At 42.3% G+C, this 13758-nt stretch overlaps 1 protein-coding gene across 1 annotated transcript in view; it reads right to left on the reverse strand.

Annotated features, from left to right (window-relative positions):
• The window catches only part of LOC118897516 (probable ATP-dependent RNA helicase DDX60), an 82498-nt gene that overhangs the window by 13843 nt on the left and 54897 nt on the right, over window positions 1-13758 (reverse strand). Inside the window, exons 27-32 of the mRNA XM_036856798.1 lie at window positions 12197-12344; window positions 10697-10849; window positions 8547-8651; window positions 6769-6969; window positions 2564-2668; window positions 1505-1646 (exon numbers count right to left, since the gene is read on the reverse strand). Coding sequence (XP_036712693.1) covers window positions 1505-1646; window positions 2564-2668; window positions 6769-6969; window positions 8547-8651; window positions 10697-10849; window positions 12197-12344 — 854 coding nt within the window. The remainder of the gene's footprint in view (window positions 1-1504; window positions 1647-2563; window positions 2669-6768; window positions 6970-8546; window positions 8652-10696; window positions 10850-12196; window positions 12345-13758) is intronic.

The following is a 13758-nucleotide window of genomic DNA, read 5'->3' on the forward strand; positions in this document are numbered from 1 at the left end:
CACCTGTGCCTGCTTTTTCCTTTTTGCTGCTCCCCCTCTACTTCAGATTCTTGTAACTCCAACCAAAGACCCTTGTCCCCTTACCTGGGACCTTCCCCTTTAGTCTATGATTGGTTTTCTTAAGCATTTAATGATCATGATCTCACCTCCTCAAAAGCCTCTGATTGCATCTCAGTGCCTCATAAACAAAATCCAATCTCCTCAGCCAAGCACGTAAGGGTTTCCAAAACTAACCCACAAATAACCCCCCAGCCCCCTCCCCTCCCCGCCACTCATGTTAATATACTGTCAACCCCTAACACAACATGGTAAAGCAACTATACTCCAAAAAAAAAAAAAAAAAAAAAATATATATATATATATATATATATATATATATCCCATCAACCTGACTCACTCCCATCCTCCACAGCACGTGACTGTCACATGGTCGTGTTAAAAAGTGCCACCTTTAATAACTTGCTCATATTTGAATCTTGGCTCAAGACTTACAATATTTAGGTTTTGCGACCATGGCAATTTGTTTAACTTCTCTGTTTCCTCATGTACAAAATAGCAACGCCCATATTATCTGCTTCATAAAGCTTCTGTCTCCATGTTTATAACCGCACACACCTCCCTACACACAAACACACAGCAATAAACACAACTGCACTTCTTGTTGCCTGAAATTATTTCTCCTCTTACAGAGCTTTTGGGAGACAGAACTTCCTAAGTATCCTTGTTTCACAGAACAATGCACATTCAGAGCCTAGTGACATTGTGTAAAATAATGTTCCTGCCAGTTAATGAAGGAAGATAAAGCAAAGTTATGCTGTGAAAGGCAAGGAAATCACCAGGCATCAGTAACTACAATGAACTTAAGCACAAAGACAGAAACATTTCTTTTAGGGACATAGTTTAAAGATCTATGGTTTAGTTATAAAAATCAAAGGCTTTTATAAAAAGTGCATTAAATGAAACATAAGATGGACTTTACAAACGGAATTCACAAAAAAATGTACACAATTTGACAAAAGCAAACCTGGGGGGAAACAAGTTTCTAGATCATGCAACTAACATGATATCAGCTATTTAAATACACTATACAATTATATTCAAAGAAAATATGATTGGAGGAAAATACTCACAAATATCAACAGTGAATATTATTTTAACATGATGGTTTCCTACATCCTTTTTCTATGATGAGCATATATTACATTTAATTAGAAAAATATTTATCAAAAAATCATATATTAATATTTCTGAATCCTGGAATCAAGGAATCTCTCAAGTTAATAAGAAGTTGTTATTTTTAAATAGTTGCCACAAAATATGGCTGTCTCCTATGTAATCTATATTAGTAGGTATATAAAACTTTATTTTATCTAATTTGGTATCTCCAAATTATCTAAATATTAACTTGTATTTTCTTTGTAGAAAAAAAGAATTTCCTGAAGTGTTAGCTTCACTATAGCACCTTTGTTGTTTTTAGACCATACGTATGAAAAGTCAAGCTTACCTTCTCTGGTTGGCTGACAGAGATTATGGAAAAGGCCTCTTACAAGAAAACTGACGAAAACAAGATTAGAAGGCTCGTGATAATGCAAATGTGACACAAGTCCAGCAAAGCCTGTAGGATTACCTTCTTGATCTAAATAGCCCTAAAGAACAGACATAATTTATCAGTTTGACTCAACTCAACCACATACCTTAATTAACAGACAACTTATTAAATGCCAGTTTAAAATAGTACTTAATACTGAGAACTAAAACGTTGCTGCCATATCAGTAAGCAAAAGATGTTGCAGCCGTCAAGCCATCACATTACAGCAGCCTGGACGGTGAGCCCTGAGGGAACTCAGGATGGAGACAGGATGCCGGCCATATCAATAAAGAAAGGATGTTGCAGCCGTCAAGCCATCACATTACAGCCGCCCGGAAGGTGAGCCCTGCGGGAACTCAGGACGGAGACAGGATGCCGGCCATCAAGCCCTCCGCCACTGCAGCTACTCCCCACCTCCTTCTACCCCCCTCCCCGATGGTGCACCCCGAGGACACTCAGGATGGGAAAGCACAGGACATTGGCCCCAGAGAGCTGAGGTGCACGTCAAAGGAATGATTCCAGTGAGCCCAGACTCTTGCATCTTCCCATACACAGAAAAGCGCTAAATTCCTTAACTTGAGATGTCTGGCTTTCTTTAATGAACAGTCATCTTTTGAAGTTCTGACCACCTGGTCTTTATTGCAAAAACCCGTATATATCCTAGCTCCTCCCTTGCCTCTTGGGAGCAGCCCCTCAAGTGTTATTTGAGATGCTATGCCCTGGGCTTGAAGTCCTAAGGATGTCCATAGAATAAAACATAATTCTCAACTTTCAGGTTGTGCATTTTTTTTTTCAGTCCACAATACCAACATAAGAGAGATTAATACTCATTACCTGGCCCACTTTGATAATTAAATCAACTGTAAGTAGTAGGAATCCTTGGCTATAACCTTGGAAAGACTGGAATTAGTTCAAGATGATGAGAAACAGAGATGGTACCGATCCTATCTCACGAAAAGGCAAACACGGTCCTACCTCCTTGACCAGGAATTGCAGGGAGAACAGAAAGTACAGTTTCAGCATCTCCAGCGCCCGGGGCTGCTTGAAGGAGAGCAGTGAGTGCTTGAGCACGGACAGCACCTGAGGAGAGTAGCACGTTAATTCACACTGTGCTCCTGCTGAGAAATACACTCCTGGATGACAAGAGAGGTGCACTGGAATTTAACATTGTTTCCTGCATATTACGATGTTTTGACATCTTAAAAACCCTGCTGGCTGGGGAGAGACTGCCACCCCCAGGGCTACTTCCTAAAGATAAGAACAACTTGACAAGGCTGGCTTCTCATCTACAAACCAACCAATCCCAACTTTACGCCCCACCTGCTGCCTTACCTGAATCTCACACACCAAGCCAACATTCTCCTGTCCTAAAGCACCCCAGGTGCCAGGCAAATAGAGACCACAGCAGCCCCCAAAGCCCACCCGAATTATTCAAACTAGCCAGTCGCAAACTATTTACTCTGAGATGTCTTGCCTTTCCCATGGACCCTCTCCCTCCACTCGTGTCTCCTGCCTCCCGACCATCCTTGGGTCTCATGAAGCCCTGCATGGTGCACCGTGCCTGCATTTCTAGGACCTGTGGGTTTCTACTTTGTTTCCCTGAGCCTCTCGTCTGTCTCCTCTTGTGGCCACATCTGACTGTCCGGCTCATAAAAGAATATAAAACAATCAAATATATATTACCAATATCCATTTTATCCCACAGATACCAGACCCACCTAAGATTCAATGGGATTTCACATGACTTGTTTTACTATGTTCTTACATGGCACATCCTTCCCCTAACAAAACAGAACATATAAAACATAATCATTGGAAATGAAACATGTTGCCAAATAATCTGGTAATATATGTGAATCCACTTTAAGAGCTTACAATCTTGGGTTGTTCTGGAAGAAAATACGATATTATTGACACATTATCCCATGTCCTGCAGTATCGTTGCAAAAACGATGGAATTAGGTTGATTAAGGTCAAAGTAATAAAAATATTGAGATAGTAAAACAGCATCGAGGTAACAGTTCAGATATCTTTCAACTGCCCACTACAACGTTTATGAGGTTCAAGTAAAAGGAGAATTTCCCAACATCACCGAAATTAAACGTGGCTGCCTTTAGGCCTGAGAGTTCATAGTCCCTGGGAAGAATCTCTCGTCAATGTAAGGCCAGCGGACTAGGAGGGAGGAAGGAAGGAAGGAAGGGAGAGGGGGCAGGGAGGGAAGGAGGGAGAAGGAAGGAAGGGATGGGGTGTACCATCCATCACCTCTTCCTTGGGGCGATACGTTTTCAGGGAGCCAAAAATGCCCTTTCCTACAACTTCTCCTCTCTCTCGCTCTACATTTAGAGCAACAGCCAGGAAACAGCAGAGTAGTAGGAGGGTGAGTGACTTCTGGTGGTTCACTGTAACTCTGGAGATGCAGACCACGTCACTAAAGTCTTATTACGACAGTAAGAGTTCTGACAGCAGTGCCTACTGCAGTTCGTGGTGACGAATGGCCTCCACAAGACCAATCTGTGGACCAATCTGTCAGTGACATTGGCAGAAGATGAACTTTCAGTCCAAAAAGCTACATAATTTGAAAATGTGCTAAATGCTGAGGTTTGGGCCAAAAGCTATTCATCTAGCTTCACATTTAAAAGGGTATTTAAACAGCACTGAGGTGAGCAGAGAGTGAAACCAGAAGAAAAATCATGCGCCCTCTTTCTTGGCAAATCACCAGATTTGAAGGGATGTACTTTCCTTCAAAAGTGAGAAAACAGAAAAACCCACAAGAGATCAGTTCTTTTAAGAAAACAGACCATCTTCCTAAAATTATTCAGTCATGCTACAACTATTTATTGGGTGTCTGTACCAGGAATTAAGACAAACAAACACCTTTGGCCTAGGGTGCTTACATTCCAGTGGGAAATATAGAGAAAATAAACAAAAACATGGTAGAGATGGGAGATGTATACAGAGACAGAGATTTGCAGCTGTGTAAGGCGTGGTGTGTACTATGTATAAATGAGCAGGGGTCACAGTCGGCACAGCAGACGGGGGTCCATCGACAGCGCAGGAGGGGTGGTGGCAGCAGGCTAACAGCAGAGCAAGAAACTGAACAAGGTGGAAGAGTGAGACTGTGCACACATCTGGGGGAAGGTTCTGGAAGCAGCAGAAACAGCAAAGCCGTGCCCCTCGGACTGTTACGTGCCTACTGTCGGTGGAGCAGGTAGTGGGCTCATGTAGGAGAGCAGGACGTGGTTGAGTCCAACAAGGGAGCCTGGGACCAGGCTCTGCAGAAACTTACAGACCATCACAAGAACACTGGCTTCTACTCAAAAGTAATCTGACCTATGAAAATGGGTTTTTTTAGAAAAACGTATTTTGGAAAAATTCTTTGGCATCCTCAATGGAGGCCAAAAGATATGACCTCTTATGAAACAAGGCACGACCGCATAAGGTAAATGGACAATATAAATTGACATTTTAAAAATAATACTTAATTATGATATGAAAGGGTGACATAGGAAGTAGTGCACAATCTCAGGGAAACAAGTCCTGCAGCAGAATGAACATCCACATGGTATCCCTAAGGAGTAGATCTGAAACTTTAGAGACTGCATCAGAGACGCAGGAGATAAACTCAAGTGTTCTCTCATAACGAAGAAAAACAACAGTGGAGAACAGGAAAACGACTTTTGATTTAAGAAGTTATAACTTTTTCTGCAAACTGAACAAATCAAAACAGAAGCAAATATCAAAGATCTAACTTAAGAAATCTTTTCTTAGTTCCAGAATGACCTGAGCCCTGCACAATGCAAAGGTTCTTAACATTACTGAATTGCACACTTAAAACCGGTTAAGATGGCAAATTTAATGTTATATGTATTTTACCACGATAAAAACTTCTGAGCATGAAGACTGAAAGTTTTCATCATGTAATAACTAAAACATCAATAAAACATAAAAGGAAAGACACACAAAATAGAAAATTCTGGGGAAAAGAATTTAAATATACAGACTTTTATAATACTCATATAATTACATAGGCAGAAAGAAAGAAACTATAAGAAAACAAGAATTAGCACAGTTCCTCTAGAGGAGATTTCAAGAGTCTGTTCCTCTATGACAGTAAATGCCAGAGGGCAATGAAGTGATTCTAGTTTGATGTGACAAGTAAAAAGAATATTCCAAGAAATGTATGCCCACACTTGAGTCTTTTATGTGTGAAGGTTACAGAGAGATCTCTTCAAACAGGCCAAGGCAAAGAAGACCAATGACTCTGAAAAGCTTTTTGAAAAAAATTAAAAAGTTTGCAAGAAGACATATGCTTCTCTCCTGTATAGAGGTAAAAAATAAGAACTCAAACATGGGGAAGTTTTGGTCTAAAATGATATGCACCTGCTCTGTAGAAGCATCAACAACATAACAAGACGCTACTCATCACAAAAGTCCTGGAGGAATCCTCACCTTGGCAAACAGGATCCAATTTAGAGGGCATGCTAATCAATATACAAACACAGGGAGGAGTGGGTCCCTTTCACAATGCATCTCCATAAGGATGAAACCAAATATTTAATTATGAATTCTAAATTTCTCATTGTGGGATTAGACTCAAGATATTTATCTGAGCAGAAAATTTCACGGTAAGTTTATAACCATAGTCTTAAGTCCAACTAAATATAAATATATCTTTGCAAGGAACCAAATACACACCTATACTTAGAAACATGACTGAAAAGCAAAATGAGAATGTGATTGTTTTTGGAGAGCAAAACTAGGTGTAGGTGCTTTTTTTCTTCCTTCAACTTTCTGCATTATCCAAATATTCTTTGATGAACTTGGGTTACTTTTTTACGAAAAATGAACTCTTTTATTACAAAATCATAAACACAAATCTTTTTGTAACCCAGATCTTTTAAAATCCATAGCTAGCACCCTTCAATCCTATGGGGCAATGTTTATCATACATGAAAATAGTAATCTGGGGCAAACCCAAATGCCCATTGGCCATAAATTCTATGATTGACAGAGGAGACAACAAAACTAATCATTATTCTCCCCACCCACCCCCAATCCTATACCAGCCAAGACACTACCAAGCATTAAAGACTGGTGACTCCAAGAAGCTATCACTACAGGTGTAGAACAGAGCCCGGCCAGTAACGGAGACTCAGCCCCAGAAACCGTCCCCACAGTACCTTTGCCTTAGCGTCCTCGGGGTCATCTCCCTTGGAAGCCAGAAGCATGAGTCTCAGGACCAGGGATATGCTGAGAGGGAACTGCCCTCGCAGTTCAGGGACGTTGGATTTGATGAGCTTTTCGATTTTAGGGAGTGGAATATCAAAGAAATACACATCTCCCCCCAGGTCTTGACCTCGTCGTCCGGCCCGTCCAGACATCTGAAAACAGAATAGAATCACAAAGTAAATCTTTCCTGAACAGTTTCTCCATCACAGTATAAGAACTGAGCCTTTTATACTGGATTAGAGCAAGTCAACTGTGCAGATGTCCAACCATTACAGAACTGAGACTAAAATCCAACTGGGTACCAGGCAGGAAATTCACTGTGGCTGAGACAGAGCTGAAAATGAGACACTCGTCATCCTGATGTACTTATTTCATTCCCAAAACCGTGCTAGGTATTTGTATAATGATATACAGAAGACAGAACAGCAAGAAGAGAAAAAGACGAGACCCTGGTTTCAAGTTCACTTACAGCTGAACTTACTAATCCTCCTCTCTTCCTTCCCACCCCCCTCCTTTGTCCCTTTTCGCTCTCTCCCCTACACACATGTGTGCTGAGTGACAAATCACCATAAAAATTGTGCACAAACTGAGGAGATGCAGGAGTGAGATAAAATTCAGAAACGCTTGTACAAAAAAAGTTAAGAACAAACTCTACAGAAGTTACATTAGTTCTCGTTTAGGAAGTGCTCAGAATGTGCTAAGTCCTTTACACCTTTTTTATAAAGACCCTACAACCACCACCCTATGAGGTGAGTGTAATCAGTGTCCGCATTTACAGTAGAGTAACTGGGGCTTGGGAAATAAGAAACTCACTGTAGGCAAACACCAGGAAGTGAAAGACCCAGGACTCCAACCTTGGCATTTCCACTCCCAAGTTCACCATCCATAACGCTGGCCCCAGACCCCTAAATGAGAGATTCCCAAAGATGATATGGGGAGAGGGTTCATGCCCAGAACAGCAGCAGAAAGAGAAATCAAAAGGACAGGGGTTGGTAAAATGGGGGAAAAACTAAGGATGTTGTATTGGGTAGGAACAAGGCCCATCAGGGAATAGAAAGGAAGTGCTCCGTGAGGAAGTGGGGTGGCGGGGGGGCACCTGGATAAAACCTGTAATGTTGGCTGACAGATGTAGCAGAAATATTCACCAAGTGATCCTGAGTAGGAAAACCGTCTGCGTTCAGGACACAGTGGAGTCAGGAGACCTGAAAATTAGGAAAACTGTTTAATTAGTACAAGCTAAAAATGTATGATGAAAGACGGCGGAAATGGAAATTGCAAGGCCAAGATCAAAACCACTGGAGGAGAATAACAAAGTCGGCTTGGTAGTACAGTGCACAGCAGGGGCAAAGACAAGAGAAGCATGAAAGAGAACCCCAGGGTGTAAAGTCAGGGGCACAGGGGCTAGACGAGGAGAGAGTCCTCAAGCACCTTGCACATGTGTCTTCCCTACAAATCACTTCACTGAATTCTTGCAAATGCCATGGGACCGTCCTTATCATCCCTATTCTGGAGATAGCAAAGAAGGACCAGGCAGGTTAGATATCGCACCCAAGGTCACATAACACCAAGCCAGTGACCTGTCCACTATACCACAGCTAAACGTGACTGTCAGGTTTGCAGGAAAGTCCCCGTGAATTGCAGCACGTGTGCAAACCAAAGGCTCGCCTTTCTTACTCTTTTAGTGCCCTATTTTAGCAATGCAATAGGGAGTTTCTGCATATCACAATACCTGTCTGTAGTTTAAAGCATCCAGATAGACTGAGTTTTGAGCAAAAACCACAGATTTACAAGGCATGTTGATTCCTAAAGCAAGTGTCCCTGTAGCGGTCACCACCTAGAAGGAGAATAAAACAGTTACTTCATAAAATAGCATTTCAGTGGAATGCCATGGAGTGACTGAAAGCCTTGAACTACAGGCTTTAGCACGTTGGCGTTCTTGCTGTGTCATATTTCACCGCTCAGGGCCTTGCCCCTCACTCTGCTCTGCCCAGAATATTCTTCTCCCATGTATCCATTTATCTGGTTTGTTCAGTCCTCCGCTCAAATGTCAAATAGAAATTTCTGGACCACCACATCCAAAATGATGGCCCCGTCCTCATTATCCCTACTCATGGCATTAATGACCACCTCAAGTGTATCATCTGTGTGTTTACTGTCCTGCCTCAGACCCCAAGCCCCTTTCACTACCGTGTACCCCACCCTGCAAAAAGAGTACCAGGCACATGACAGGTGCTCAGGAAATGCTTTGTAATAAATGACTAGAAAGGGAACTTCCCACAACAGGGAATAATACTGTTACAGACCCACTTATGGGCAGTGGCCAGCCTCACCCACTATAACTTATCTGTGAGGATTATCTCTATGGAAATAAATTATCTAAGTAATAAGAGCAAATTAAGTTTCATCTTTTTCCCTGAATTGCCATAATAACTGACCAGAAAAGGAGTAGGGCAAATTTTACAGTTTCTTAAATAATCTATTTTCACTCATTTTTTTCATATAATGCTGGGTATTTCTAATTGTTATTTCTATTTATATTGATTATCATAAAGTCATAGTTAAGGTTAATGGTGAAGTATACGGAATAATTTTCTGTAATTATTCTGAACCTGATATCGATACTCTGTCAAAATGAAACACACCATTTATTAACTGTTTTTATAAAGTTCTTCAATAAGAACATGAATGGGAAAAAAAAGAACATTAAATTTAGACTATAACTAGAATAAATACCTTTTGAAAAATGTGTTCTCAATAACAAAGCTATCTCTATTTCCATAGTACTTTTCCTAGAGGGATCTAGTTATCCATTTACTAAGCTACTGGTCATTGAGCAACTACTATTTAACAGATACTATTTTAGACCCAGGATATGCTGATCAAAATAGTTATGCCTCCTTACCTCAATTCATAATCATGTAAAAAGTTTTGTTTCTGGTTATTGACTTTTAAAATAAATAAATAACTTGTTATTAGTTAAGAAAAAAGCTAAACAAAGTTGTTAATGATACATTTCAGGGTTTTTTCCAGATTACAGAATTACCCTTAAATTAGGATGTCAGATTTTCTTCAAGATTTATTTATTAAGATTAAAAGATACTCCCTAGAGTAACAGAATCAATCTCTCTCCTCCCCACCACACACAAATAAAATGTACATAATTCAAAAAATTAATGTGACAAATTAGAAAAAGTCAGGGTCTATTTTAAAATATTACTCAAGGTCTAAATTAACTAGGAAATCACATAAACCCTCTTTGTGAATGTATCCAGAGTATCCCCTCACATCTTTATGGGACACACCAAATACAACATTACAAGGGCTGGGTGTCAAGTGATTCAGGGAACCTTCCTCCTGTCCGCCACCAGGGACAGGACAGAGTATGAGGGTGGCACCGCTAAAGTCGGCCGAGCCGTGCAGCGGGCCCTGGGGAAGCAGCACATCCTTGTTCTTATTTCAGCTATTACACCGGGAAAAGACCTGATCGAAATGCTACCCTGAATGTCCTCCACACCCATGAAAAGACGTCTACAGCCAAAATCACATGAACAGCTGACAAAATGCCATCGACATTATAAATGAAAAGTGGGCGTTTATTCCTAGATCGCCACAGGTAATATTTCAAACATAGTTGGAAATAGTTGGAACAGTACTTGTTTAGGGGATACTTGAATCTCACGAAAAAGAGATAAACTGAATGAGAGATTTCAAACCCCCTCCCTCAACTAAATGAGATGGAAAATGCAGTGGTGTCATGGGACGTTAAAAAAAAAAAAAAGACATAATTAGATGGCAAAAAATGGTTATTTTCCACTCGTTATGGGTGCTCAGCTTCATACAGACAGAGTTTCAAGTTTTAAAATGAAGAACTTTACTTACCCTAATAAATCCTTTCCTAAAAAGAATCTCAACTAACTGCTTTTCTTTGGCGCTCAAAGAGCTGTGATGATATCCAATTCCCCTTGCTGCCAAAGCCTTCAGTTTGGCGCCTTTCCTTGAGAATTTCACTCGGTCAAACACCCTCTGCAAAGTCTGAAGGAAGCAAGAGTTTTAGGGATTTTGATCATCTCTTATCTAATTTTAATTTAAATCAGAATTTAAAATGGTGAAATGAAAATAACAGGCACACTATATAATAATTTAGCTAAATGAGGCCAATTATTTGAAATTAACTCTACATATAAAAAACATTTTATGGGAACAACAGTAACTATCAGAAATGTTCCAAAGTCTTGGAGCAGAATGTCTCGCGCCGTTTCACCCCATTTCAGGGGTGAGAAGTACTGACCAAGCGGTAGACAATCCCCAGAGGAGGTGCAAGTGTGGCCACTCCAGCCTGCGGGAGGTCAGATCAGCCCTAGGAGTTCTCCTTGGGGAGAGCGATTTCTCCAAGCAGAGCAGGTTCCTTACCTTAAATGTTCTGGGAAGGCTTCTTTCTCACTGTAAATTGGTCACAGATAGCCTTAAAAATATCCCTGCCCTAAGGAGGAAATCCACTTGCATGCAGAGTTTTATGTGCTAAAATAAGCACTGCTTATGAAAGAGAGAAGAAAAGAAAAAACCAAAAACCCTAAGAATCCAAAAGCAAAATACCCTCCATTGTACAGTCAACTATACAATGTGATATCAAGGACCCATGAAAATGATGATGGTTCTCGAAAAGGAGGAAACCTTGAAATTTACAAAAGAATGTATACAATAGAATGCACATATACACACACAGGCATATGCCTGTACGCACCTATGTGTGTATGTATGTGTGTATGTATGTGTGCGTGTGTGTGTGGTCACAAAGATATGAAAGGTTCATCCAGAAGGGCAGTGATTACTTCCGACTGTTGGCATGGCTTTTATTGTTACTAATTTATTTTTTCAAATTCGTCTACCAAACGCATGCATTATTTGCACTATAAAACATTTTGAAGAAGAAACGGCACACCACATTTAGATATTTCAATGTCTTTTTGGTGGCATGTTTTGACTGTAACATAGAAATCCTGAGCTTTAGAGAAATTGTGTATATATTATTTCAAGTGTATTGGACCGCATGTACCGCAATATTCGGTTGAGGCGTGTGAGACCGGAGCGTAGAATTCAGGCTGTGAAAAACAGTATTGCAGGAAGAAATCACGGAAGGACAGCCACTCCCAGGGGTTAACTATTAACAAGCACGAAATCATCTATAAACCTAATCCTGTCTTCTTCAAACACACTCTGCAGAGCCCTCAGGGTTAGGTACAGACAGAGAGCCATGCACAAGGATTTCTGTTCTGGAAGCGACAGCACTGAGGTATCACACCCGGCAGCGTCTGGAGCTGACCGGTATTAGCAGGAGCGTGAAATGATTTCCAGGAGCACCGCTCCATCCTAAGGGCTCACCTCAGCATCTATGGCCTTCTGATCAGCATATGTGCAGTCCTGAGGGATCTCCAAGTTCTTCTCGAGACTCTTGAGGAGATTATCATGTTCAGCTCCACGGATTAGGCTTTGATCCATTTTTCTGGGATTTTTCTGGCTTCTTTTATCTCTGTTTATAAAAACAAATTTTAAGTAATGAACGGCCACATTTGGCCGCCATAGGAAGCCCGGGAGGTCCTTGATCCCCTCATCACCCAGACATTCACTGCTACATACACCCGGACCACCCTGAACCAACCTTCTCCCTCGGAAGCCTCTGGAACTTGTGTTCCCTCATCAGAAAAGTCCCCTACTGTGTCTCAGTAGTCCCCTCCTTTCCTCCTACTCTAAGCATCCTTCTTGCCAAATCCAGTTCTCCCGATATGACCCCCCTGTCCCTTGCTAAAGTGATGAGCATTTTCTCTTTCACAGGCTTGGAGGAAGGTAGGTGCCCCCGGCCCCACATGGCCGAGTGCAGGCCAACTCCTCCTCTCCGCCTGCGGACACTACAGCAGCTCTGAGTTTGGTTGCCAAGGGCTCTTGGTGGCACCATCCCCTGCAGAAGTGCCCTCTGCTGACAAGAGCTCCCAAGAAATGCCTGGAAGGTTACAACACCTCTTGGGACCGGGAATGTGGCCCCCAGCCAGTACCTGACTGATAAGCGGTACACGAAACAGCCCCCTCGACCCACGCTGGCACGATCCTGCCGGTGCACCCAGGCCTCCCGGTTGCCCGGGGTCAGCAATGTTCCAGCAACACCACACCCTTACGCCTCTTCCTCACTTTCCCTCTGTTGCTTCCTCGCTTTCTTGCAGGTCCCGCTCAAGCACACCCCTTCAACAGATCACTTCCAGGAGGCCCCATCTCAGATCTCTGCGAGGAATCTGGCCTAAGACGCTGCCCCACAAGCACTGGCTTGGACTCAGTCACCAAAGCGCATTCTCCATCACTCCTCACGGGAACCGCCTTTCAGACACCCACATCTCTGGTCCTTTCTTGGTCTGTTTCTGGTGAAGGAGAAAAGCTGCTGCCGTATCGGTAAACAAAGGATGCTGCAGCGATCAAGCCACTGCAGTCGCCCCGACGGCGAGCCCCGCAGGGACTCAGGGTGGAGACCCATGGGCTGCCCACCGCCCAGCCCTCAGCCTCTGCAGCCCCCCTCCATGGTGCACCCCGAGGGGACTCAGGAAGGAAAGCACAGGACACTGGCCGCAGACAGCTGAGGTGCAGACCAAAGGAATGATTCCAGTGAGCCCAGACTCTTGCATCTTCCCATACACTGAAAAGTGCTGAACTCCTTAACTTGAGATGTCTGGTTTTCTTTAATTAACGGTCATCTTTTGATGTTCCGACTACCTTGTGTTTGTTGCAAACACTCCTCTACATCCTGGCTCCCCGCTTACCTCTTGGGAGCAGCCCCTCGGAGCTGTCTGAGAGGCTGCCTCCCGGGCTTAAGTCCTTAGAACGTCCAACAAATGAAACCTAATTCTCAACTTTTAGGCTGTGCTTTTTTGTTTTAGTCGACACTCTCACCTTTGCACATA

This window comes from Balaenoptera musculus, chromosome 6 (assembly GCF_009873245.2).
Source record: "Balaenoptera musculus isolate JJ_BM4_2016_0621 chromosome 6, mBalMus1.pri.v3, whole genome shotgun sequence".
NCBI classification, from domain to species: domain Eukaryota; kingdom Metazoa; phylum Chordata; class Mammalia; order Artiodactyla; family Balaenopteridae; genus Balaenoptera; species Balaenoptera musculus.